A 24,194-nucleotide genomic window follows, 5' to 3' on the forward strand; every position below is an offset into this window, starting at 1 on the left:
GAAAAAGAGGAGAAAGAACAAGCGAGTAATAAAAAAGGGAATAGAAACTGTGAGTGGAAAATGCTCCGAATTGTGAAGGAAACGTTCATAAAGTTATGTACCCGCTATCTACTGTATATAATCCCTCCCAAGTTATCATTTAGTAAAAAGTTTATTTTTGACTGGTGGTCTCCCTCATTGAATTGTTTAACATCTGGTCCTGGCCAACCAACGTCATCGGTAACATGCTGTCTACACGGGCGTTGCGCCCCCATAGACAAAGTCCACACACCCAGCCAGCACCCCCACCTTCATGTAACGTGTCGGGATGTAAGAAATGAGAATCTCGAGAACGGCTACCACCCCGCGCCACGTTACACACGAGACATAAAAGATACCAGAAGGTAACAATTTTTCAACTCCTTGGGAAGGTTGTAAAAGGGACTTAATCCAACACAACTTTGCCTACCATAAGAGGGAGCAGATGGTGTGTGCTGTGATACGACATTTTGCCTCTATGCTATAAGATTCTTGATGAGACGGTGCTTATCTTAGGGATTTATATTGCCTTTTTCTCACTTTGGTGTTATTTTTACTCTGTTTTATAGCAGCCACTTGTACGTCTGAGAGGTGGAGCCAATACTGGCGAAGGAAGAGTGGAGGTTCTGAAGAATAATGAGTGGGGAACGATCTGTGACGATCGGTGGAACTTGGTGTCTGCTAGTGTGGTCTGTCGGGAACTTGGGTTTGGAAGTGCCAAAGAGGCCTTGGTGGGAGCACAGCTGGGGCAAGGTAATGTAAGAACGGAAGCAGAGATATATGAACTACTGGATGATGGAAGGATGCAAAAGTGACTCATGCTGCCGTACGTCTCTTCTTAGGAATGGGCCACATTCATATGAGTGAGATCCAGTGCACTGGTTTTGAAAAGTCAATTATAGACTGCAAATTTAACATCCACTCCATAGGCTGCAACCACGAGGAGGACGCTGCAGTGAGGTGCAACATACCGGCCATGGGATTTCAGAACCAGGTGAGATAAAGAAGAAATGTTGAAATCTACTGCTTCTATAGGATTGTACATTAGTGAGGGTCCCTTTGTAGAAAAACCATCATTATTTTTTTTTTCAATTAGAGGGCAAGCATAAGGAGTAGCCGTAGTTTTATTTTTTTTCAATAAATCGACATTTCACGTGAAAATAGGAACTTTGTAATACATCTTATTGGATAGTGGATTGATCATTCATTCTGAATTCAAGGGTAAAATCTGTCTTCAGTGACTACAGACTTTCCCACTACTAACATAAGAGATGACAGTTGGTGCTTATGGTTCTATGGAGAAATGTAACTGTCGTTTCAGGAGAACTTGCAGCAGAATGTCTGTGTTCCTCTAGCTCTTCCCTTCTCCATAGAACTTTATAAGCACCAAATGTCATCTCCTTTCTCAGATTTTACCCATGAATTGTTAGTAATCTCCTTTCTCAGATTTTACCCATGAATTGTTAGTAAAGATGAATCCAGGAGGAAGAAGAAGCAAATTTCTCTGAGTTATATAGCAAAGTTGCTTATTTTCATGTGTATTATTGCTTCATGAAATAAAAATTCACACAACGGTTATTGTATATTATTGCCAATCCGTGTATTTTAATGTTCGCTATAACTCTAGAGTGTTTGTGCTTCTACACAGGTCCGGCTCAATGGCGGCCGTAACCCCTCAGAGGGACGGGTTGAGGTGCTGATGGAACGTAACGGCACGCTGCAATGGGGAACTGTGTGTAGTGACAACTGGGGTACCATGGAGGCCATGATTGTGTGCAGGCAGCTCGGATTGGGTTTCGCCAGCCACGCGTTTCAGGTGAGCACTGAACATGAACCCTACACGGTTTACTGATGCCATTGCTGTTTTTCTTCTAGTCTATTTTGGGTAATGGTGCGCCATCACTTATGTAACTGGTTTGACTTGTAATTATTACAGCTAATTATGTAATTGACTTTTCATGCACTGTCACCTTCATGTTGGCTTCATGCCTCAAGGATATTCATGGTTCCTGACGAATTTCCAGGCTACTTTTTGTGCCAACTAATATTTTTCTTTCCATTTTCCATGCCTTGCCTACTTACAGTGGGTAAACAAGCAATGCTGGTGCCCAGTCTCTGGTGACTTAGTACCAGTATCCCATTCTGGTGACCTAGAAATGTCGCAGTCATCCATCAAGTCCTTTTCAGAGGTCCATCTTTTCTCTAACTATAGCAAGTAATATGGTGGTTTAATATAAGAACCCGAATATTTAGTGGTTTCCTAACCAATATTACTAGTTGACTATTGGAGCCAGTGAAGACAGAGCTTGCACCAGTAGGTGGTGGGTTCTTCAGTAACAAAGGAAAACCCGTCTAAGATCCAATCTGACAAGATGCATATCTCTCCAGGAAACATGGTACTGGCAGGGAGATGTGACTGCAGATGACGTCATCATGAGTGGAGTAAAATGTTCAGGCACAGAGATGTCTCTGGCACATTGCAGACACGACGGACCCAACATCAATTGTCCCAAAGGTGGTGGACGTTTTGCAGCTGGAGTGTCTTGTGCTGAAAGTAGGTATTCAGTATCTGTACACACATGATGTAGCTGGAGATCACCAATCTGACACTACTATTCCTTCCCGCAGCTGCCTCAGATCTGGTCTTAAATGCCCCACTAGTTGAGCAGACCACATACCTGGAGGACAGACCCATGTTCATGCTTCAATGTGCACATGAAGAGCGCTGCCTCTCCTCCACAGCTGACCGCACCAGCTACTCCACAGGATACCGCCGCCTCTTACGATTTAGCTCTCAGATACATAACAATGGACAAGCAGATTTCAGACCCAAGACTGGCCGCCATGCATGGGTATGGCACGAATGCCACCGGTAAGTGACTGAGGAGGACAATATGGGTTTTCCCATCTTGTATAAATGTGTAGTTGATGCATATCCCACCAATGGGAAAGGCATCTAGCTCAACAACAGGGGCTTGAAATATGCCATTGTCAGTGGAGCGATGGTCGGAATTCCTATTCATTTTTATAGGAATTCTGACAACCTCTCCACTTATACAGAGGTGGTAGGGCCCCAATATCAAGATAGATGGGTTTACCATTGATGTACTATACATTACACCATATTCTGTGGATAATTAACATGAGGAAAAAAGATTTGCAGGATTCTGGTCCAACAACATGTTGGTTGTCCATGGCCGCTGGACTAGCCCTGTGAATCCTCTCCTACCTGCCTGCCAGCCTACCTGGTGTCTCTTCGGATTAGTAGGCCCAATGTGATGAAATTTGTGCATCGATCACTAACGATTACATCAGGCCAGGCCTATTAAACAGAAGAGGAGGTGGGGATGCTGACAGGTATGTGACGGTTCGTAGCTACTGTATCTGGTTTGGCAGCTACTTCCTAAGAATCTTTTAATCTTTTGCTCATCTGTAGTGGATTTGACATAAATATACAAGATGGGAATACCCTTTTAAATGGTGACTTTCTTGATCAAAGTAATTAACTTTTTATTTTCCTTCAAAACCAATGTAAAAATGCGACCATGTCAGTCATGGGTGGAATTTCCAATGTGACCTTCCTACTTCCCATTCAGTCATTTTTACTTTCTTCTTGGGTTCTAAGTCCAGAAATGTTCCAGTAAACACTCAGACCGCTGAGCTGACCTATTACAAAAATAAACCTTATTTCCCTCTTAAAATAAACATATTTCGACCTGGAACTTTTCCCTTTCCCTTTTCCACTCTCATGAACCTGGTGCTTTTTCTTGCTGTTATTTTCTATTGATCGGAATTAGATTAGTGGCTCTAAATGGAGAATTTCCAAACAGATGAAAGCCAAAATCTTAAATATAGTACTAAGGTGCACTCAGGTCGGGCTGCTCCTCAGTACATCCCACCCCTAAATTATAAATGCCAAAAAGAGCCAAAGGCGAGGAATACGGGATCAGAAGAAAGAGCAACTTGTGTTCCCGGCACCGGGTGGGGTGGCGACATAACTATGGTTTAGTGGAAGGTACAACCGTGGCCCAGGTGGAATGAGGTGGGAAGGAGGAATCTGTGTGTTGTGGCTCTGGGCCGTAAAGGCACGGGATCAATAGTCAGAGATTATTTCGAGGGCAGGCAGGAGATTCTACAGAACATGCTGTGCTAAAGGGGTTGAAAAATGCAGGTGTCAGTGCTGGGGGGCGTAAAATAAACTCTCCTTACCTTGATTGACCCCATAATAGAGAGAGCAGTACATTAAATAGCTGCCAGACAAGAAGATATCATCTAGGTGATCACGTTCCTAGAAGTAATCAAGTCTGTTGCACGAAAAGAATCAAATATATCACGACGGAAGAATGTAATTTTTTTTTTTATAAAAGTAGTACAAGGGCACCAACAAAAGAAAAACAAAGACGCATGACTGAGCCAAGGACGAGATAGTTTTCATGATCTGACGTCAGGATTTAAAAGGGAGGAATTTTGGTGGCAGCCGCAAAATGAAAATGAGCCAATGAACGATCCGTTCATCGATGGTACGAAATACATCACAGACTTTTTTTAGCTGAAGATGCAGCCAGTGCTGATCATTTGCCAAAAAAATCCAATATGCCCTACGTTTGTTGGTAGGAAGTCTTTCGAAATGACAAATCGATCGTTTTGGTCGAAATTGGCCGACTTTTATCTGATGTTCATGGATTCCTTTACCAACTGAACCGAGACCATTAAAAAGATCCCTGCAGAGTCCAATTTGTAGGCCAAAATATATGACATGCTAAGGCCTCATTCACAAGTCAGCATTTTTCAAGTAATGTATAAATAAGTAATTAAATGACAAAGCTTCTGCCATACTTTGCAATGATAAGAAAGCACTCGGGTTGTACACTGATGCTGGTGCTGTGCGTGTTTTTCACGGACTTGTACTGACACATTTCATCCATGATACCAGAAAAAAAAAAAACGGCCACATCTTTGCGAGTTTTGCATGGACAACCGGTCCGTTAAAGAACACGAACATGTGAACAGATCCATAGACTATAATTTGTACATGTTGTTTCCATGAAGAACACGGATGCTGACTGAGGCCCGAGACTGTTTTGCATGACTCAAAGCGGCAGAGTAGGATCCTCAATAGAAAGACTCACAAAGAGCTAATGTATCGCCATAATGGTCACAACAGTTGATAAGAAAAAAATCAATATAAGATTAACATTTCTCATATCACAGCCTAGCTCCATTTTATCTCTAGTGATCATATCAAGCATTCAGCATACTTTACCCCCCATTCTCTGTATATTCCCTGCCCTCGGGCAGCCTCTTATACATTATGTACGTGATAAGTATCTGTATAAGCTCCTCATACTTCTCCCAATCTTTTGCGATCACTGCTGTACATATTAAAGGGAACCTCTCAGGACATTTTAACATGTGGAAATAGTGATTTGGCTGGTTAGGTGCTTGTCCCCGTGTTACGGAACCACTCAGCACCCAGAATATGTTGTGCAGTTATATGCATGTACAGTCATGGCCAAAAGTATTGACACCACTGCAATTCTATCAGATTATACTCATTTTCTTCCTGAAAATGATTGCAAACACAAATTGTTTGGTATTATTATCTTCATTTAATTTGTCTTAAATGAAAAAACACAAAAAGAATTGTCCTAAAGCCAAATTGGATATAATTCCACACCAAACATAAAAAAGGGGGTGTACCACATTGAGCCCTGGAGAAAAGAAAGAAGACCAAAGAACTGTCTGAGGACTTGAGAAACCAAATTGTGAGGAATCATGAGCAATCTCAAGGCTACAAGTCCATCTCCAAAGACCTGAATGTTCCTGTGTCTACCGTGCGCAGTGTCATCAAAAAGTTTAAAGCACATGGCACTGTGGCTAACCTCCCTAGATGTGGACGGAATAGAAAAATTGACAAGAAATTTCAACGCAAGAATGTGCGGATGTTGGATAAAGAACCTTGACTAACATCTAAACAAGTTCAAGCTGTCCTGCAGTCCGAGGGTACAACAGTGTCAACCCGTACTATCCGTCGGCGTCTGAATGAAAAGGGATTGTATGATAGGAGACCCAGGAAGACCCCACTTCTTACCCCGAGACATAAAAAAGCCAGGCTGGAGTTTGCCAAAACTTACCTGAAAAAGCCTAAAACGTTTTGGAAGAATGTTCTCTGGTCAGATGAGACAAAAGTAGAGCTTTTTGGGCAAAGGCATCAACATTTTACAGGAGAAAAAAAGAGGTATTCAAAGAAAAGAACACAGTCCCTACAGTCAAACATGGCGGAGATTCCCTGATGTTTTGGGGTTGCTTTGCTCTCTCTGGCACTGGACTGCTTGACCGTGTGCATGGCATTATGAAGTCTGAAGACTACAAACAAATTTTGTAGCATAATGTACAGTCATGGACAAAAATTTTGAGAATGAGACAAATATTATTTTTTCCAAAGTCTACTGCTTAATTTTTTCTAATGTCAATTTGCATATACTCCTGAATGTCAGAGTGATCATCTTAACAGCAATTACTGTACTTGCAAAGTCAATATTTGCCCAGAAAATGAACTTTAACCCCCAAAACACATTTCAACATCATTGCAGTCCTGCCTTAAAAGGAGCAGCTAACATCGTTTTAGTGATTGATCCATTAACACAGGTGTGGGTGTTGATGAGGACAGGGCTGGCGATCAATCAGTCATGATTAAGTAAGAATGACATCACTGGACACTTTAAAAGTAGGCTGGTGCTTGGTATCATTGTTTCTCTTCAGTTAACCATGGTTATCTGTAAAGAAACACGTGCAGCCATCATTGCACTGCACAAAAATGGCCTAACAGGGAAGAGTATCGCAGCTACAAAGATTGCACCTCAGTCAACAATCTATCGCATCATCAAGAACTTCAAGGAGAGAGCTTCCATTGTTGTCAAAAAGGCTCCATGGCGCCTAAGAAAGACCAGCAAGCGCCAGGACCGTATCTTAAAACTGTTTCAGCTGCGGGATCGGACTACCAGCAGTGCCGAGCTTGCTCAGGAATGGCAGCAGGCTGGTGTGAGTGCTTCTGCACGCACTGTGAGGCAGAGACTCTTTGAGCAAGGCCTGGTTTCAAGGAGAGCAGCAAAGAAGCCACTTCTCTCCAGAAAAAACATCAGGGACCGACTGATATTCTGCAAAAGGTACAGGGAGTGGACTGCTGAGGACTGGGGCAAAGTCATTTTCTCTGATGAATCCCCTTTTCGATTGTTTGGGACATCTGGAAAACAGCTTATTCGGAGAAGAAGAGGTGAGCGCTACCACCAGTCTTGTCTCATGCCAACTGTAAAGCATCCTGAAACCATTCATGTGTGGGGTTGCTTCTCAGCCAAGGGAATCGGCTCACTCACAGTCTTGCCTAAAAACACAGCCATGAATAAAGAATGGTACCAGAATGTCCTCCAAGAGCAACTTCTCACAACTGTCCAAGAGCAGTTTGGCGCCCAACAATGCCTTTTCCAGCATGATGGAGCACCTTGCCATAAAGCAAAGGTGATAACTAGATGGCTCATGGAACAAAACAAAGATTTTGGGTCCATGGCCTGGAAACTCCCCAGATCATAATCCCATTGAGAACTTGTGGTCAATCATCAAGAGACGGGTGGACAAACAAAAACCAACAAATTCTGGCAAAATGCAAGCATTGATTATGCAAGAATGGACTGCTATCAGTCAGGATTTGGTCCAGAAGTTAATGGAGAGCATGCCAGGGAGAATTGCAGAGGTCTTGAAGAAGAAGGATCAACACTGCAAATATTGACTTGCTGCATTAACTCATTCTGTCAATATAACCTATTGGTACTCATAATATGATTGCAATTATATTTCTGTATGTGATATAAACATCAGACAAACACTAATAAAAACCAGAGTGCAGCAGATCATGTGAAAATATAATTTTGGTGTCATTCTCAAAACTTTTGGCCATGACTGTAGGGCCCAGTGTGAGAAAGCTGGGTCTCCCTCAGAGGTCATGGGTCTTCCAGCAGGACAATGACCCAAAACACACTTCAAAAAGCACTAGAAAATGGTTTGAGAGAAAGCACTGGAGACTTCTAAGGTGGCCAGCAATGAGTCCAGACCTGAATCCCATAGAACACCTGTGGAGAGATCTAAAAATGGCAGTTTGGAGAAGGCACCCTTCAAATATCAGAGACCTGGAGCAGTTTGCCAAAGAAGAATGGTCTAAAATTCCAGCAGACCATTGTAAGAAACTCATTGATGGTTACCGGAAGTGGCTGGTCGCAGTTATTTTGGCTAAAAGTTGTGCAACCAAGTATTAGGCTGAGGGTGCCAATACTTTTGTCTGGCCCATTTTTGGAGTTTTGTGTGAAATGATCAATGTTTAGCTTTTTGCTTCATTCTCTTTTGTGTTTTTTCATTTAAGACAAATTAAATGAAGATAATAATTCCAAATAATTTGTGTTTGCACTCATTTTCAGGAAGAAACTGAGTATTATCTGACAGAATTGCAGGGGTGTCAATACTTTTGGCCATGACTGTATGATAGGTTCCATGTGAGATGCATGTCCCCAATGCATCAGCCCACAGGCTGCGCCCCTGGGCAGAGGGGACACGATATTCCCCTTTTGTCCACCTTCCCCCCACCTTTGTAATTCCCACAGTAAATATCGGCAGGCTCCGGCCACCTTCGGCTATTGTAATGTATGTCTGGCCTGCCGCTTTTCTATTGGCCTGCCCTCTGTATCTGTGTGATATATTCTGTGTCCTTTGAGTAAAGTGTTGTCAGACTGGAAATACGTGGAGAAGCAGTGATCTTTTATATGTAACCAAGCAATTCCAGCCAGCGTCCTTCATTCAGACTCAAGCCAAAGCAGAGTGGACCTCCTGAAACACGGAGTGGTACTGAAAGAGGTACAAAAGCTTGGTAGACCCCGTTACACCCCCAATAAAAGTGAGACCTTTTTGTAGAGAACTGGTGTGCCAGTCATGAGAAATCTAATGTACAAGTTATATGCAAATCAGGCTGGGGGCGTGTCAGTATAATTAGAAGGCTTCATCCAAACGTAATGACATGCCCCCAGAGCACTTCTTGCCTAATTTGTAAAGGAATTTTAGCCTAGATTTCTCATGACTGGCATATCAGATCTTTAAAAAAAAAGGCATAATTTTTATTGGGGAACAAGTGCCTATACAGCCGAACCACTACTTCTGCATGTAAAAACATGCTGACCGATTCCTTTTTAGAAAGTTCTAATGTCATACCTAGTGTGGGTTTTCTTCAGGTCAGTCATAGCAGAGGTTTTACACAATCGCAGCTAAGCATGGGACGTCCCAGTTACAAAATAGTTACCCCTCCTCCACCTACCATTCCTAGCTGTAGGATACAGGTTCATCCCAGCACAAAATACAGATGCACAATATTCTTATTTTCTTAGGGTCTTTGATTTATTTTCAGAGCACTACATGTAACCAATAGATGAGCTTGTTTGGCTACGAGGTTTAATCCTTAGCAGTCCCTCTTTTCCACCGGAGGACTCGTACATTCATGTTCTTTCTCCTGCGCATGGCCCTGTGTGGTCGTGGGTTGTTCCGATCATTAGCGGTCACCAACGGTAGTTGAGAAGAGACCCCATTGGTGAGGCAGTAGACACGGCGTTTAGGCAGCATGCACATGATGTTTTAAGTTTTCCCCCTTTTCCTAATAATATTGTGGTAGGAATGTATTTGTAAGATGCTTATTAAGGGAAGTGAAGACCCCGATATATCTCGTTAAGACTTGGGTCACAATTGGACTTTGACATCTAGGAATAGCTAGCAAGTTACACAAGAGCTGGATATAGGCTACTTCACATATTATACAAAGAAAAGCAAAATAGTAAACTGCACTGATCACAAATACAGAAATCTCCGCCGATACTCCCGAACATCCTAAGACGTCACCCAAGGCTTCTCATCTGCCCAACACCCCAAAATCTATATCCTCTATAAACATGTGCTGATCTCCCAGTGCAGCTTTCATTAGTGCAATGGCGGCTTCTTTTCAGTTTTTCCATATGTAACGTGTTAGGCCATATGGTCCTTTTCTTGCATTTTATGAGGTCCTGATGTGTTTATTACAGAGAGGCTCTTAGATGTCTTATAGGAGCAGGAAAGATGGAGGTAAAAGGTTAATTAGTGTCAGCATTTTTCTTTTCTTTTTTCATCACAACAGGTTCAATGTTTTTTTTTTATATATATTTTTTAATTTCTTTTGCAACTTTTGCTTTCATCTCATCCACGTAAAGTGGACAGATACAGATATGTTTTTGGAACACTGCAGATATTCTCACTTGTATTTCACAATTTCCCCCTCCAGATCACAGAGCTAAATATATATATATATATATATATATATATATATATATATATATATATATATGTCTTTTCTCTGGTATACATAATAATTACCTGCTCTAACAATATATGATAGATTCATGACTTTATGATTTTCTTCTTGCAGCCATTATCACAGCATGGAAGTTTTCACTCACTACGACCTTCTGAGCTTGAATGGGACCAAGATTGCTGAGGGACACAAGGCCAGCTTCTGCCTGGAGGACTCAGAATGTGAAGCAGGTACAAACTTCATTTATGTGGCCAATTTTTTCTTTTTCTACAAACGGATCTAAGCAAAGAAAAGAAGAAAAACTTATGTTAGGATATGGACACATTGAGTCTTTTCGCTGAGTTTTTGGAGTAGAAAATCAGATGTGGAGGTTCAGCTCAGTTTATGCTCCAAGAACTCAACAAAAAGACATGGTGTGCACACATCCTGTGTTTTTGGAGAGAAACGCCACATTTTTGTGGAAAATTTGGAGAGTTTGGGCAAAAAAAGACTGTGGCACCTTGCACACTACCACGTTGCTCATCAAGACCGGTGTGAAAAACGCTGATCTTGACGAGTTGGGGCCCCAATGTCAACATACCCCTTGGGAAAAAGTCTTATGGCTAGGATTCTTCTCTTCCTCTGTACGGAGCAGACCTCAGCTAGGTCTTTGTGTCTCCCAGAGATCACTTCTCCACTCTCTCGTGTCACTCAAGCTCATCTCTTCCCTCCCTCGTCTTTTCAGATACGCAAAAGCAATATGTATGCGCTAATTTTGGAGAACAAGGCATCAGCGTTGGCTGCTGGGACGTCTACAGACATGACATTGACTGTCAGTGGATAGATATCACAGACGTGGCTCCTGGAGACTACTTCTTCCAGGTAAGTTCCACACTACAACTCCTGCAAGGCGTCATATTTTAGAAACTAATACTCTCCATTTGTAGTCCCATATGGATGTATCATTTTTGTTGGCATTAACGCAAAGGGAAAATGCAGCCCAAAGAGAGTATGTATAAAAGCAGGAGAGGAGCAGACTGATTTATAGTTTTGAGGGAATTGATACAGGCTCCAATCTATCATTGAGACTCAATTCATCATTTGCAAATTTATTGAAGTCACTTTTTTTGCCTTGTGGCATTCAATGATGTTTTTTGTACCAAATTGTGCAAAATGGTTCATAAATATAGAGCAAATATATATATATTTTTTAAAAAGCTCATTTTTGTTGTTAAAAGTCTAAGTTCTCTAAAAATATACCAAAGTTGTGCCAGAACCTTTTACTCTAGAGTAAGAATGCAAAATTTGATCAAAGTTGCTATTTGTATAAGCAAAATTAAAAATCAAAAGATTTGCACCATTTCTAAGTCTTATCATAAATCTTAGAATGAGGCGCATATACTAAAGCCACCAAGATCAAATTATATATATAAAAAAAAAAACTAGACAAAAATGATGAATCGGTGCCTTTAGCATAACTTGAAGCGATGTAATCCTCTGCTCATTCTGGGCCTGGGAGGCCATTGGGTGCTCCTAGTCACTGATTTTTGATTGGCAACATCCCAAAGCCTACCCATAGAAACTTTTAGGATAGAGGGTTCACTTGCATGTCTCAGCCAGGCGTGTAAATCTACACTCAGCATTAACATTGTCAAATTTGCACTGTCCTTGTCCGTCAGTCTGTCGGCAGCCGTTTCTTCTGTGCCCAGCAGCCTCGGCTTACGTCAGGACATTTGGCGAGCCCTACTGACTAGGTCTCTCACGACGCCATGGGGCACAAAAGGCGCTCAAGAGATGGACTGCAGAAGTGAAAACAACCCTGATCTGCTTACCACAGAGGAAGGGACTGCATGCTGCACCGGGGCAGTGCAAATGTTTTAATACAACTCTGGTGCCAACTCAGCATTACAATGTAACACTAAATCATTACACGAGAATACCACAACAGCGTGCTAACATATCCCACCCTGTAATGCCGCCGTCACCCATATGTTCCCGATTCAGCAATATCTTATAACTACTTCCTGCATTTCATCCTTGAGACGTGGACAGAAAATGTGACGAGGAGGAGAGTGTTTATCAGTTGGAATTTAGCTACTTCACCAACAAGGAAAAAAAAAAAAAATCTTGGAAAGTGACCAAGAGACGCAGCTGGATGTCATACTGTAGTCAGGAAAACTATTACTCATGTTGAAGATGTCTTGGAACTTTCCTTACCGTTTTTTTTTTTTTTTTTTCATGATTTAGTAATTTATTAAGAATCAGCTGAGAGGGACGTGCAATAGACTGTGAGCTCTTCAGCCAATAAACTTTTATATTATATAGAGTCATTACAGAGTGATCTATTTGAAGTGTTTATTTCTGTTAATGTTGATGATTATGGCATACAGCCAGTAGCATAGCTACCGGGGGGGGCAGAGGGTGCGGGTGCCCTGGGCCCGCTGCTCAGAGGGGGCCCACCCAGAGCTATGCCACTGTAACCATAGTTACATTATGCGGCAGAGCAGGGAGAATCGATCTCCCTGCTCTGCCGCCCGGCCGCTTTGGGGCCCCTGAACAGGCTGGGGGGTGATGCCAGTGCCAACAGTGGGCCCCCCGCCTGTCATCGCAAGGTCAGCTGTAGCGGCATTTAGCCGATACAGCTGACTACAATGATGAGGGAAGGAGCGCTGCGCTCTGATGTCGCCGACGCTGACAGCGGGCGCGATGATGTCACTTCCCGGCGTCCGCTGTCAGGAGATGAGCGGGCGCTCAGAGCAGCGCAGGAACAAGGAAAAATAGAGGTGACTTTTTTTTTTATGGGGTGCTGCCTAATACTAAAGGGTCTGCCTATAGGGGGGTCTGCCTAATACTACAGGGTCTGCCTATAGGGGGGGTCTGCCTAATACTACAGGGTCTGCCTATGGGGGGGTCTGCCTAATACTACAGGATCTGCCTATGGGGGTGCTGCTTTATACTACAGAGTCTGCCTATGGGTGCTGCCTTGTGCTATAGAGTCTGCCTATTGGGGATGCATTAGACAGTATAGAGTTTGCCTATGGGGCTGCCTTGTGCTATAGAGTCTGCCTATGGGGCGTGCATTATACAATATAGAGTAGGCCTATGGGGAGTGCATTATACTATATTGATGACGATCTGGTGCATTATACTATATGGAGGCTATCTAGCGGGGCATCAAACAGTGTGGAGATTACAGTGAAGGGGCCATCATACAGTGTTGGAGCCATCAAACAATTTGGAGGCTACCAAGGGGTCAGTATACTGTGTGGGTGGTACTATACAGTGAGGGGGCATTATACTGTGTATAAGAGCATTATACTGTGTACAGAGGAGCTGTACAGGGGGGCAGACTCGGGACATTATTAAATGTAAAGTGGGCACTTGTTGTTATAGGGGAACTCAGGTTACTTTGACTATTGATCGGGAACACAGGGCAATATTACTTTCTAGGGGGCAAAATATGGCACTGTTTTCTAGGGCACTTGCACCCGGCATTACTATATTATAGAGGGTTACTTTAGAATTTAGAAGGCACAGAGAACCGCACAATAGGTGCAGTAATAGGGACACATACGGCAGCAGAGGCTCAGTATTGGGGTATCAGATGTAGTAATAGGGACACATACGGCAGCAGCGGCTCAGTATTGGGGTATCAGGGACAGTAATAGAGATACATACGGCAGCAGAGGCTCAGTATTGGGGTATCAGATGTAGTAATAGGGACACATACGGTAGCAGAGGCTCAGTATTGGGGTATCAACAGGATGAGGAGTTTGTGCAGGTTAGGAATAGATGGTGATGGGGCTGGAATGTGAAAAGTGAGTGAAACGTGTCTGTTGTATTCTCGGCAGCCGTTGTGGCTGGAAGAAGTTGTCATGTCGGTCTGGGCCAGATGGGAAAGACCGGAAAAACCGGATTACTTACCGGTAATGCTCCTTTATAGAGCCCACGACAGCACCCACTGAGAGAGGGGATCCGCCCCTAGGAACAGGAAACCTACAGCGAGATAAAAGGGGCGGCCCCCCCCCTCGCTCCTCAGTTGTATTACAGAGAAAAAGGAGGAACCGCCACCAGGTTTTAGTTAATATGCTCCATAAAATTATATATACATATCTACTATCTTACATAATGTACACTTTACCATATATAATTGACCTTCCACCACGGAACTACCACGTGCCACTTTAATAAGGGAGGGATGTGAGTGGGTGCTGTTGTGGGCTCTATAAAAGAGCATGATCGGTAAGTAATCCGTTTTTTTCTCTTCGCCACGACAGCACCAACTGAGAGATTTACAGAGACAATCACCTGGGTGGGACCACCATGTCAAGAATGGATACTCCAAAAGCTAAATCAGATGAAGATGACAGGTCTAATCTATAGTGCCTATAAAAGGTAGAAGACGACGACCAGGTTGCGGCCTTACATATGAGTTCTATTGGAACGTCCGCCCTTTCGGCCCAGGAAGCAGATATGACCCTTGCGGAGTGTGCTCCCACATTTTCTGGTGGATCTCTTCCTCTGGCTTTATAGGCAAACATTATGGCATCTCTAATCCAGCGAGACAACGTATTTTTCGTGACCTTGGTCCCCTTCCCTGAAATGACACAAAGAGAGCCCTGCTCTGCCTCCAGGCCTTAGTCCTATCCAAGTAGGCCAGAACAGCTATCTTTACATCCAGGGTATGAAGTCTATCTTCCTCTGGTGTCAAAGGATTTTCATGAAATTTAGGCAGGAAAATTTCTTGTGACCCATGAAATTTAGTAGCCACTTTGGGGAGATATGATGGGTCTATTTTTAAGACTATCCTGTCAGGAAATATTGTCAAAAAAAGAGGAACAATTGATAAGGCTTGAAGATCACTCACTCTCCTAGCGGAAACTAAAGCCACTAATAATATCGTTTTTAAAGTGACAAGTTTTATTGAGGCTAAAAGGTAGAGGCTCAAACGGGCTCTCGGTTAACGCATCCAAAACTAATTTTAAATCCCATGGAGGGACAGGGTCTGAACGCTGGCAAGCAGATATAAAACAAGATACCCATCTATTACCTGCAACATCATGATTATAAAGGGCCCCTAGAGCTGAAATTTGAACTTTTAGGGTGTTTACAGAGAGGCCTAATTCACATCCTTTTTGTAGGAACTCCAATATGGGATATATAGGAATTTCAGTAGCTATATCTGAAGTATGAAACTGTAAAAATTTCTTCCACACTTTAGTGTAGATCTTTGTTGTGGATGGCTTTCTACTTTTTAAGAGAGTATTAATTAACCCTTCAGAGAAACCTCTAAGTTTTAATAATTGCCTATCAAATTCCATGCTGTCAGGTTCAGGCCTTTGACCTGAGGGTAGAAAAAGGGGCCTTGAGAGAGTAGATCTCTGGTTTCTGGAAGAATCCAAATGGTCGGACACTGACATTGCTTTTAGCCACGAAAACCATGGCCTCTTGGGCCAAAACACAGCTATTAAAAGTACCCTTGCACCTTCCTCTCTTATCCTCCTGAATACTATTGGAAGAAGATTCCACGGAAGAAAGGCATAGGACAAGATGGAATGCCCATGGTATCTGCAGGGCATTAAATATGTCTGGATTGTCCTGCCTGTACAACGATGCAAATGTTTTGAGTTTCCGGTTTTGTCTTGTTGCAAATAAGTCTATTTGAGGTACTCTCCATCTGGCAGTTATCATCCTGAAGATCAGTCTGTTGAGTACCCACTCCCCTTATGCAGGGTGTGGCGGCTGAGAAAATCTGCTCGGGAGTGGTCTATGCCCCTGACATGTACTGCTGAAAGAGATAAGAGATGTTTCTCGGCTAGAATCATAATATCTGCTGTTATGGCCATGAGGGTGTTTGACCGCGTACCTCCTTGATGGTTTATGTAAGCTACTGAGGTTGTGTTGTCTGACTATCCTTGTATGAGAGCCTTGTAGCTGCGGAAGAAAGTTAAACACTGCATGATATATCGCCTTCAACTCCTTCACACTAGAAGAGTCATTAGCCTCTATTCTAGACCACCGACCTTGGACTACTTCGTCCTTAAAGTGTACGCCCCAGCCAAATGGACTAGCGTCTGTGGTGACTATGTTTGAGGGAACCACCACCCAAGGAACCCCGTCTGAGATATTCTTCGGATTTAACCACCATCTAAGGGATTGGATTACATCTGATGGCACAGAAATATAGAACGATCCAGTTGCCCCTGTAGTCTACTATCTTCCTGTAATATAAAATTTTGTAATTTCCTAGTATGCAGTTGAGCCCACTGCACTGCAGGGACACAAGAGGTTAATGAACCCCATAAAGACATGCCTTTCCTTAAAGACATACTACAATTACTAATAGTTTGGTCTACTTTATCAATTATAGATGACTTTTTTTTTTGCATCAGGGAGGAGACATTTTTGACTGAGTCCAGATGAAGACCTAGCAACGTCTGGCAGGTGACAGGCCGTAATCTAGATTAATCAACCAGCCGAGCTCCTGTAAGGAAGATACTATAACCCCAGTCTTTGTTCACATTGAAGGGAAGAATTACCCACTATTAAGAGCTCATCTAAGTATGGAATAATTAAGGTATCCTTAACCCATAAATACGACATTACTTCCGACATTAATTTAGTAAATACGCGGGGTGCCATAGATAAACCAAAGGGCATAGCTTTGAACTGCAGATGACGTATGTGACCTCCCATTGTGACTGCTACCCGGAGAAATTGTTGATGCGATTTATGTATGGGCAGATGATAGTATGCATCTTTAATATCTAATACCGCCATATAACAACCGGGAAACAACATTTTCCTTTCTCCTGCTTTAGTTAGAATATCATCTAACACTTTCCTAAATAAGTACTCACCCTCACAGGGTATAGAGCAGAGTTTAGCTCTGGATTGGGCATCACCTTTCCAATTTTTTAACCATAGAGCTCTGCGAGCTGTATTGGTTAAGCTTGCCGTTCTAGCCGCCAGACGAAGAGAGTCTATAGAAGCGTCAGATAAAAATGCTGCTGCTCCTTTAATTTAGGAAATGGAGGAACGTAACCTGTCCCTTGACATGCCATTTTTTATATTTTGGTCTGGCTGGTCCAGCCAAACAAGCATTGATCTTCCTGTGCAAGTGGCTGAAATTGCTGGTTTGAATGCAGCTATGCAATTTTCCCCAAGATCTTTTTAACCGTGTGTCTGATTTACGATCCATCGGATCGGATAGAGTTCCAGCATCCTCTACCGGCAAAGACGATCGACGCGAGGTGGAAGCCACAGCTGCATCAACCTTTGGTACTTTAGCCCAGGAGGTTAGATCATCGTCATCAAAAAGGGTATCGTCTTTTTGATGTTACAGGCCCAAACCCTTTTTGTCCCCGTTTGCTCCACTCTTTTTTTTACACCAGATCTTTAACTATTTGATTTACTGAAAAACCTCTTCCCCTCTTTTGGGAAAGACCCCCGAACATGATCTCTTGAGGAGTCTGGGGTTCTTTAGATTCAGATAGGCCCATCGTGTCTCTCACTGACTTAACTAGATTGTTGATACCATCAGTAGGGAAACAAATATTCCTCCTCCTCCGAGGATATGGACTCCTGTGAGTTATCAGAGTTAACTTCACCGCTTTCGGAAGAGGTTTCTGCTCTAGGAGAGGCCATTCTCCTACTGGAATTCTTCTCTACATTACTACTAGAATGTCCTAATGATTGAAGCTCTTCACGGATCATTAAACGAATATCCTCCATTTTAACCGAACCCTCTTCCTCGAGGGTAGAAGCGATACAAAATTAGCATAACCTTTTAACACAAGTATCTGGGAGGGGTTTCAGAGCACAAAGCACATTGTTTGTGTTTGTTTTTCCCACTTTTTTTATCCTATGAATATAAAAAAAACAAGAAAAATAGGCAGTCGTTTAGTTCCTAGAAATCTTATTAAATCACTTACCCCCGGTGAAAGATCATCATAAAATACCGGCTGAAGGGAAGGCCGCTGGGATTGAGGTGTGGGACGGGTTGATTTTCTATCCTTCCCTGTTGAAACACTCCGTTTAGAGTGTCCACTATCTCCTTTCTTGCTGTTATCACGAGTAGGTGACTCTAGCCCTTCCAGTGGGCGCACAATACTGTTACTTGGGGATGACATGGTAGCGCGCCCATACTCCTTCAGCTTGTGCTTATATAGTACTAATTATCAGAGGCAACAGCTTTCCTTCCTCGCCCTTTTTTTTTCTGTAGACAGGGAGGAGCCACACCCTCTATAAGGTATGTGAAAATGGCCGCTGCGCTCACCCAAGAGCTCCCAACACATTAGTCTGACCTTTACTTCAGGGCGACCGAAAACTGCAGGTGCTGTGTTTGGACAATCGCGGCCGCTGCAGGACGCGACCTCCACCTCATGTGCGCGCCACACGCTACTCACCGGCGCTCCCATGCCGGCCGGCAATACAGGTAGGTGTTCCGCTTTCATTAACACCGCGTCCACCTCACCTCTTCATCGGCGGGTGACAGGATGTTTCCACAACCAGTACCCCAACAGAGACCCTGTTGCATAAGTGAAGGAATGACTCCTGTCATCCTATACAGAGGAGAGGGGAGCCATGTAGGAACCTTCCCCCGACCCGGTCACCCGCTCTGCAGCCCCTGCCGCTCTATCAGAATCTGGACAGGCAGTTACCAGGCAGGCATTCCTCTTCATAGATTCCAATTTCAGAGAACTCTCTCTGCAACTCTCCCATCTAGGAACAGGAAACCAAGTGAGGAGGAGCGAGCCGCCCCTTTTATCTCTCTGTAGGTTTCCTGTTCCTAGGGGCGGATCTCCTCTCTCAGTGGGTGTTGTCGTGGCGAAGAGAAAAAATGAACAATTCGATCATAAAGAATGTCAGCGGTAAGTCATTATCTGTAACTGTGCTGTGATTTTATATGTTCTGTAGGACTGGTATCTACCACTGACCATATGGCGGTAATATCAATATTGTTCTTTATATAGAGATTATTTTCAGTAACATCTATGTCATCTGCTGAGGTTCTCCTCCACTATTCGGGTGCGTCATCGAGTTGTAATGAAGGTTACCTGGTTAGGGGCCCACTCAGAAGCTTCGCCCCCCCCTGAACCAAAACCCTAGCTACACCTCTGCTTAGAGCCAATGAAAACCCAAAAGTTATTATCTCAGTTAATTAGAATAATTAACAAAAAATACCAGAAAAGGCTGCCTAAATGTTTAAAAAGGTCCCTTAGTCTGTTTCAGTAGGCTCCACAATCATGGAGAAGACTGCTGACTTGACAGAAGACCAGAAGGCAGTCATTGATTGACACTCCACAAAGAAAGTAAATGTAGCATTTAATTTGGAAATCAAGGTCCTAGAGTCTGGAGGAAGAGTTGAGAGGCCACAATCCAAGCTGCTTGAGGTCTAGTGCGCAGTCTTCTTCAGGTCAAAATATCCACCTGAAGAAGACAGCGCACGCCGTTGAAACACGTTGTGGTTTTACCCTAAACTGGTGTCTGTGTTCTCCTTCTGCGCTCCTGAGACCGGTTATTCTGTTCCTGTTAAAAGTGGAAATTGGCCCAGTAAAAGCAAAAGGCCTCATCAGTTTCCCTTCACTATAAGGCTTTGTAATTGACTGTACCAGACCTGCACAGAAATGTTGGACTAAAGGAGGGTTTATGCTAAAGGCTCGCCCTTGGGCTTGTGCACACACTGCAGATTTATTGCATTTTTTTCCCTTTGATCACAAAATCTGAAGGGTTTCTGGTTACCAGCAAAGTGAATGAGAATCCTGAAGGCTCCTGCATACGAGCATGTCAATTCTTTCAGCATCTTTGTTGCAGATTTCACACCTAATGGGTGGGGAAAAAAAAAATGTTCTCAACAAAAACTCATGGGGAAAAAAAACAAAATCAACAAAAACAACCTTCATCCTCCAATCATCTACCTAAATAAAATTCCAAGTCAATCAGATTGGGAACGCAGTGCCATATAGTGCTCTACAGCGGTCATGTGCCATTTACAAAGACCTGAATGTTGCCTATTTTTATTGCAGGTAATAATTAATCCGAATCAGGAAGTTGCAGAATCCGACTACACCAACAATGTGATGAAGTGTCGATGTAGATACGATGGCCAGCGTGTCTGGATGTACAACTGTCATATAGGTAGGTGCCCGTATCAGTCGCTAGCCATGCCCTTGTGTGCCTCCATACGTTACATGGACACATTTACGGACCGGTCTGTCTTTTCTTTCAGGTGGCTCTTACAGCACAGAGACAGAAGAGAAGTTTGAACAATTTAGTGGGCTCATAAACAATCAGCTGTCGGCCCGGTAGGAATGACACAGATGCAGTCATGTCTTCTACATCCAGGAGAGAAGAGGAATACAGCCTCATGCCTTCCAGATGGGCCTTTGGGGGGTGGGAGGTCAACCGCTTGTGGCACCTGCAAAGTGTGAGGCACGTGGCAAATTTTGGCTAATTTTACATTCCCTGGTACAAACAGAGGTAACCCAGATCGATCACCGGTGTGAACCAACTTTTCCTGACTTCACTCCGATCCCCTGTGTGTCACTATACAGATATACGATGTATACATGTCACATAGTCATAGGATCTCCAGGCCAGTACGCTGGGTGCAGGACTACCACAATTCTTCCAGAAAGACATTACAGGAAATTCCACTTGATCTAGGGCCTGAGAATGTGACAGACGAGTACTGTAGCAGCAGATTTACCATCTGCTGGATTTATCTCTGCACTGCAGTGTGGTACTAGTCAGCAACCAGCAGCCATGACGGCGTGAAACATGGACCATCAGGATCTCTCTCGCTCTCCTTACTGGGACCATTAGATCCACACTTCATGGGCACCCACTTGGTACTTATGGTGCTATAAAACTCTACCAATGGGTCTCCCAGCACTTTGCCGATTTCCAGATCATGGTTACACGTCCTTCAATGCCAGACCTATGCCTATGTTGTAGCAGTGACCTGTAGAGCTAGACGTTAGTGTCTGTACTGTACTCACATGGGCCAGAAAATGACAAACCTTCTCCCTCTCAACACTACCAGCTGCCATCATTTAAAAAAAAAAAAAAAAAAAAAAAAAAAAGAGCACAGTGTCCACTCGAATATATACTATCCTTTCTGTGTATGTCTAGGAATAAATAATAACTTATTATTTACTCTTGCTTTTCATCACTTAATAACCCATCAGCATGCTTCAATCACTGAGTCGCTATAGCAGGAATCAGGATGCCATGTTGCTTTCCCTGGCACTGATGAAGGGGGAAATAAACTTGGTTGTGAATATATGTGTATTATTTCCTACAGACGAGGATGAACATTTATAAAAACAACAACCAAACCCAATAACCAGGAGGTGTTATTACGGTCACATGCTGTAGGTTACCAGACAATATGGCCGCGACATGGTTTTGCATTGCAACTGGTTTTATTAAACATTTAAAACAAGTGAACATTGAGGTATTGCTGCTTTAAGGCATCTGGAATGGAAGACTAGACCCCCGGCTGCCTGCTTCTGACACAAATTTATGGGATAATGGACTCATCTGCTTAATCAAAAACATACAACAACTTGTCTTTAAACATCTGGTTGGGCTAGAACAAAAACAGATATGTTGCCCCTTAGGTATCAAAAAACAGTGGGGCAATTTAGTGGCTAGACCCCCTAGAACGTCCATGCCATTCTGGGAGGTATTCTGTCCCAAGTAGAAAAAAAAAACTGAGGTCGAAGCAAAATAATATTAGCACCTTAAAAAGTAAGAACCCCAAAATCTGTTCTCTGGAACTAACCCCACCCAAATACCCTCAAAAAAAGAAAAGCCAAAATACACCCACAACATTCTCTGTGCAGCTGGAGAAGAGACACCCCTCTCTGCAGAAATCACCCACCACAAGGCGACCTAGACGAGCCAGCAGTGCACATGTGGCTAGCACATGCAGGTCCTCAGGAGTAACAGCCGGCTAGGTTCGGTCTTCCTCTAGCACAAATTCTGCAGACATTTTTGGCATTGCCAGCGCTTGGTACACCATTCTTCTTGCCACAGTTGAGTCAGTTCTTGGTCTTTCCTTACGAGGCTGCATGAACGCTGCAAGAGAGGAACACCATGGATACACATAAGAGGAGGCACTCTGTAATAAGACATTTCCATAAATGCAGACCTGTCACCAGAATTCAAAATACAAGCTACATACTTCATAAAATACATCGTAGCCCTGATGAGGCAGAGGCACTTACTTTGAAAATCCATGTCAGATTGGCTGGGTAGAATGCTGACAGTAAAGAGGTTGTCTTGTCATAAACTAATAAAATTGCAAAGTTCTTGTAAAAACAAGCACCTGTCTTATTATTAATGTTAATTTATAAAATTGTTTACTGCATGTTGCCTAGGTTACCGACCACAGTGGTGTCCAGTCTTATAAAGAATTGTAAGCGCTGCGCTTCTTGCCTAATACAGCTTGTAAGCGCTGCTCTGAAGCTTCCGCGGGTACGGTGAGCTCCGGGAGACAAGATGAGACAACCCCTTTAGGATTGGTATCTTAGGAGTCCAGCTATTGAGCGAGAGTCCAATGTATTAAGCCTTTGCCTAAGTGGCTTGTACTGAGCAGTGGAAGATCTCAGCAGGGAGGAGGGACACTGAGGAACTGTAATTTAGGCTGGGTAGGTAGACATTTGTAAGCCACAGAGATGAGAAAGTAAGTGCACCAACCTCATCAGGTCTAAACAATTTACTAATGCATACAGTTTGCATTGTGAAGTCTGGCCACAGATCCACTTTTAGGTGTGTGCACATGTTCGGGATTCGTAGCAGAAAGATCTGCTGCAAATGCTGATGTGTTGGCAAGAAAACCACTGCGTAAAATACACACACAGTTTGCAGCTGAGGGCTGACCCATAAGAGTTTCCCCAGCAAAGATAATGCGGAGCAGGACGACTTTTTCGTCTTCTCCACCAGGAGCTTCATTCTTACATACGAGAGTTTGTTGATCTTTCAGAGAAGAATCTTTGGCGATCCTCAGCTCTGTTTAAGTTCGAAACTAAACATATACTAATATTTTTTTTAAATTTAATGCAATTAGCATTAGTATGGGATTTCCTGAAAAAGGGAATAGGCAGACAGCAGAAAGTCATGTATCAGACACGGATTTCATTCATGCGTGTGATGATGTTACTATAAAAACTTCCAGTGATTCAGCATCTGAAAGATGTGGAATCAGCGTGACTTCAAGGGCATTTCCACCAGTGCCACCACGTCCCAGTCCTCTTATCAGATCTAGACAGGAGTTTTCACGCAGCTTTTCAGAGATGTTAGAAAGAAAAGTGAATGGATTGGCCATGACTTGTTAATTTATCCACAGAATTAATGGGAATCTGCCTGGGACGGAGCTCACCTACAACAAGAGCGGAGCACATACTGAATCATTTAGTCAGAAGCAATTAGGAGCTGTGCATGCCGGCCAGAAGACGTCTGGGCAGGAAGGAATTAATTACTACATCCAAACATCATCACTAATTCTTATTGCACTTTACTTAACCCATTCTTCATGGGATTTTAGGAAGCGATGGTCGCCGAATATGAATTTCCCATATTCGTGGCATATTGCTACACTATTCGTGCCCAATTCATGTTCGATTCCGAACATATTCGGTCATTTCTACTCCCATAGACTCTAATAAAGTTCGGCAAATATTGCAAAAATATTCGCCACTGATCATAATCGGAACCGAACTTTGAAAATTTCGCTCAACTGTACTGATAACTACATGGTTCTCCTCAGGAAGATGAGGATTCACGATGATGGGCAATAGCCCAAACCTACACAGGC

At 43.2% G+C, this 24,194-nt stretch overlaps 2 protein-coding genes across 4 annotated transcripts in view; one reads left to right on the forward strand and one right to left on the reverse strand.

Annotated features, from left to right (window-relative positions):
* Positions 1 to 21,478, forward strand: part of LOXL2 (lysyl oxidase like 2) — an 80,808-nt gene extending 59,330 nt beyond the window's left edge. Inside the window, exons 7-15 of the mRNA XM_069766668.1 lie at positions 588 to 771; positions 861 to 1,012; positions 1,667 to 1,834; positions 2,407 to 2,572; positions 2,647 to 2,890; positions 10,505 to 10,620; positions 11,115 to 11,251; positions 20,398 to 20,509; positions 20,601 to 21,478. Of these exons, the coding sequence (XP_069622769.1) occupies positions 588 to 771; positions 861 to 1,012; positions 1,667 to 1,834; positions 2,407 to 2,572; positions 2,647 to 2,890; positions 10,505 to 10,620; positions 11,115 to 11,251; positions 20,398 to 20,509; positions 20,601 to 20,680 (1,359 nt within the window). The 3' untranslated portion in view covers positions 20,681 to 21,478. The remainder of the gene's footprint in view (positions 1 to 587; positions 772 to 860; positions 1,013 to 1,666; positions 1,835 to 2,406; positions 2,573 to 2,646; positions 2,891 to 10,504; positions 10,621 to 11,114; positions 11,252 to 20,397; positions 20,510 to 20,600) is intronic.
* Positions 21,479 to 21,779: 301 nt separating this feature from the next.
* R3HCC1 (R3H domain and coiled-coil containing 1) overlaps positions 21,780 to 24,194 on the reverse strand; it is a 35,711-nt gene continuing 33,296 nt past the window's right edge. For 2 of the 3 annotated variants that reach the window (XM_069766670.1, XM_069766671.1), the window contains exon 8: positions 21,780 to 22,456. In XM_069766670.1, the coding sequence (XP_069622771.1) occupies positions 22,332 to 22,456 (125 nt within the window). In that variant the 3' untranslated portion in view covers positions 21,780 to 22,331. The remainder of the gene's footprint in view (positions 22,457 to 24,194) is intronic. The other variant, XM_069766672.1, reaches the window with a different exon arrangement.

Source organism: Ranitomeya imitator, chromosome 4, assembly GCF_032444005.1.
Source record: "Ranitomeya imitator isolate aRanImi1 chromosome 4, aRanImi1.pri, whole genome shotgun sequence".
Lineage (NCBI taxonomy): Eukaryota > Metazoa > Chordata > Amphibia > Anura > Dendrobatidae > Ranitomeya > Ranitomeya imitator.